The sequence below is a fragment of the Entamoeba nuttalli genome, assembly GCF_000257125.1.
Source record: "Entamoeba nuttalli P19 unplaced genomic scaffold asmbl_8011, whole genome shotgun sequence".
NCBI lineage: Eukaryota > Evosea > Mastigamoebida > Endamoebidae > Entamoeba > Entamoeba nuttalli.
The window spans coordinates 1-2,808 of record NW_008578913.1 but is presented as its reverse complement, the minus strand read 5'-3'; the positions used below and the strand labels follow the sequence as shown (position 1 = coordinate 2,808).

The 2,808-nt window shown below is 21.3% G+C and overlaps 1 protein-coding gene across 1 annotated transcript; it reads left to right on the top strand.

Annotated features, from left to right (window-relative positions):
- Window positions 1-1,269: 1,269 nt before the first annotated feature.
- On the top strand, window positions 1,270-2,514 carry ENU1_178520 (glucosidase 2 subunit beta precursor, putative; the record flags this gene model as incomplete). Its single annotated transcript, XM_008861403.1, has 1 exon — window positions 1,270-2,514. The coding sequence occupies one exon, from the start codon at window positions 1,270-1,272 to the stop codon at window positions 2,512-2,514; it is 1,245 nt and encodes a 414-aa protein (XP_008859625.1).
- Window positions 2,515-2,808: the final 294 nt, after the last annotated feature.

Here is a 2,808-nt window from a genome sequence, read left to right as displayed (position 1 = left end):
TTCTATCATTATTTTATTAATATAATTGAATTATTCTTATTTTGTATAATTTAATAAATTTCATTATACTCATTGCTACTATTTCTTTTATCACATGATTCATACAATCTCTTCAAATATCCATTCTTATTTCTTTATCTTTCATTTATATTCTATTATTCTGATTATTTCTATTAATTATTTATTATTATTTTATTATTACATCATCATGTTATTCTATATTTCTTTTATTTTTCTCATTTCTTATCCTTATTTTATTTTATTATTTATTATTTTATTAATGTATAATTTATAATGCATTTGATTGGTAATTACTTCTATTAATTTATATAATTGATTTAAAATTTACTTCATTATTCTATTTCTTATTTCTTTCCTCTTTTCTTCTTCTTTTAATTAATGCAATATATTCTTCTTTATTCATCTTTCTTCAACTATCTCTTTAATTTCTAATTTTCATTTTGATGTTTATTATATTTATTCTATATTATCAATAACTCTTCTTCTTTCTTCATAGCTTCTTCTATATTGATTTTCTTTTTCTTCGTCTACTTTGTTTTGTTGTTCTTGTATTGTTTCTTTAAATATTTCTTCTTTCTTACTTATTTTATCTTTCTTTATTCTTTCAGTTTCTTCATTTCTCTATATGCTTTCTTCAACTATATTTTTCTTCATTTCTTTTTTTGTCTTTCATTCATTGTATTTTCTTGTACTATCTTTTATTCTTAAACCTTTTTCATTTATCTTGTTTATTCTCATAATAATATTGAGTAAACATTCTACCTACATTATAGTATTTGTAGTTATACCAATTACTTTTATTTTTATTATAAATGTGTTTAAATTAGAATTGATTATGGTTGCTTACAATTTATGGTATTAATAATAATGGGAATATAACTATTATTTGTTTGATACTGGTTATGAATGTATTCATTGTAATGTCATATAAATTTATGTATTGTGTAAATTATTTCTCATATGATTTTTATTGAATGTTTTATTGTAAAAATATGTCTTAAAAGACAATACAATTTTATAATTAATTGAAAAAAACAAAAAAACCTTTTTGTTATTTATTTTAATATTATTAAATAATTATAATTTGATAAGTAAATAAATAAAACTAATACAATATGATAAAAGAATTAAAAATTTATTAAAGTCATATTTTGTTTATTGAATAAAAACAAATTATTATTTAATTTATTTAATTTGACGTTATAACAAATAAAAAAACTAAATATTTATATTAAAGAATAACAAAGGATGAAACTCTTTGCTGTTATTTTCTTTATTGCATTTACTTATTCTTTTAAATGTGAGACAATTGATATAACAATTCCTGACTCATTTATTGATGACCATTATTGTGATTGTCCTGATGGTTCTGATGAAAAAAATACAGGAGTGTGTGAAGGAAGTATGTTTGTATGCCAAAACAAAGGTGCTGATGCTGTGGAAATAGAAAGTAGATTTGTAGGAGATAGTATTTGTGATTGTTGTGATGGATCAGATGAAAAAGAAGGATTATGTCCAAACGTTTGTAAACAACAAACACAAAAAAAGATTGATGAAGTTGATAATGAAATTAAACGAATGGAAGAACTAATTCAAATAAAAGAGAAATTTTCAATAGAAGGGAAAAAACTAAGAAAAGAGTTGACTAATGAAATTAAAAATAATAAAGCAGAATTAAAAGAAATTAAAGAAGAATTAAAAAATGGAGATTTTGATAATACTATTAAAGAACAAAAAAGAAAAAGGGATAACTTTAGTGCAGATTATAAAGAACGTTACAACAATTTAAAAAGTAAAATTATTGAAGAAGTTACTGAAGAAACAAGTGAAGAAATATTAAAAAGGAAGATAAAAGAATATGGATTTATTAGTCCAAATGAAGAAGAAGTTAATGTTACTTCAGCTGAAGTACAAAAAGAAGGAAATGAAAAGTCAAAAGAAGAAATCAAAGAAGAACAACGTAAATTAAAATTATTAATAGAAGAAGAAGAAACAAAATTTAAAAAAGAAGATAAAGAATTAGAAAAAGAAATTAAAGAATTAGAAGAAAAACAAAAAGAATTAAAAAATAAGAAAGCGGTAATTGAAAGAAAAATATGGGAACTTAATGAGAAAAATAAAATTGATATAACACAAAATAATTATTGTAATGATTACTTCTTCTTAAATGAATACTCTAAAGATAATTTTAAATTATATTATGGATTTAACATTACTCAAAACAATAATATTAATGTTGGTTCTTTTGTAGGATGGAACACTTCTGATATTCAAATTTATGCTAATGGAACTGATTGTGAAATTAATCAACAAATTATTACAAGAAAAGCTGAAGTTCATTTTATTTGTGGGGAAACACCAAACATTATTTTTACTGATGAACCAAATACCTGCGAATATGTTTTAGTTTTACAAACTCCATGTGCGTGTGGTAAAAAACTTTTGAAAAGTCTCCATGAAAAAAGAAAACAACTAGAAGAAAAATTACACTAATGTTAAGTAAACTATTCTTTATTAACAGTTTTATTTTTATTGAAGAAGGGTTATATCAACAAGTTGTAGGAATGAGAAAGACATTTTATAAGTATGACTAAAAAGAATATAAGAAGAACAAGTGAATTATTAAAATATACTTTAATAATAAAGAACTCAAAAACTATTGTAAAGAAACAATTTTATTATTAAGAGTTTAAATAAAACGATAAAGAACTTAAAAAGAAATTATATTTTTGTACAATGATATGTGCAATATTTTTTATGAATGCAAAGGGAGACCTTCTCATCTCA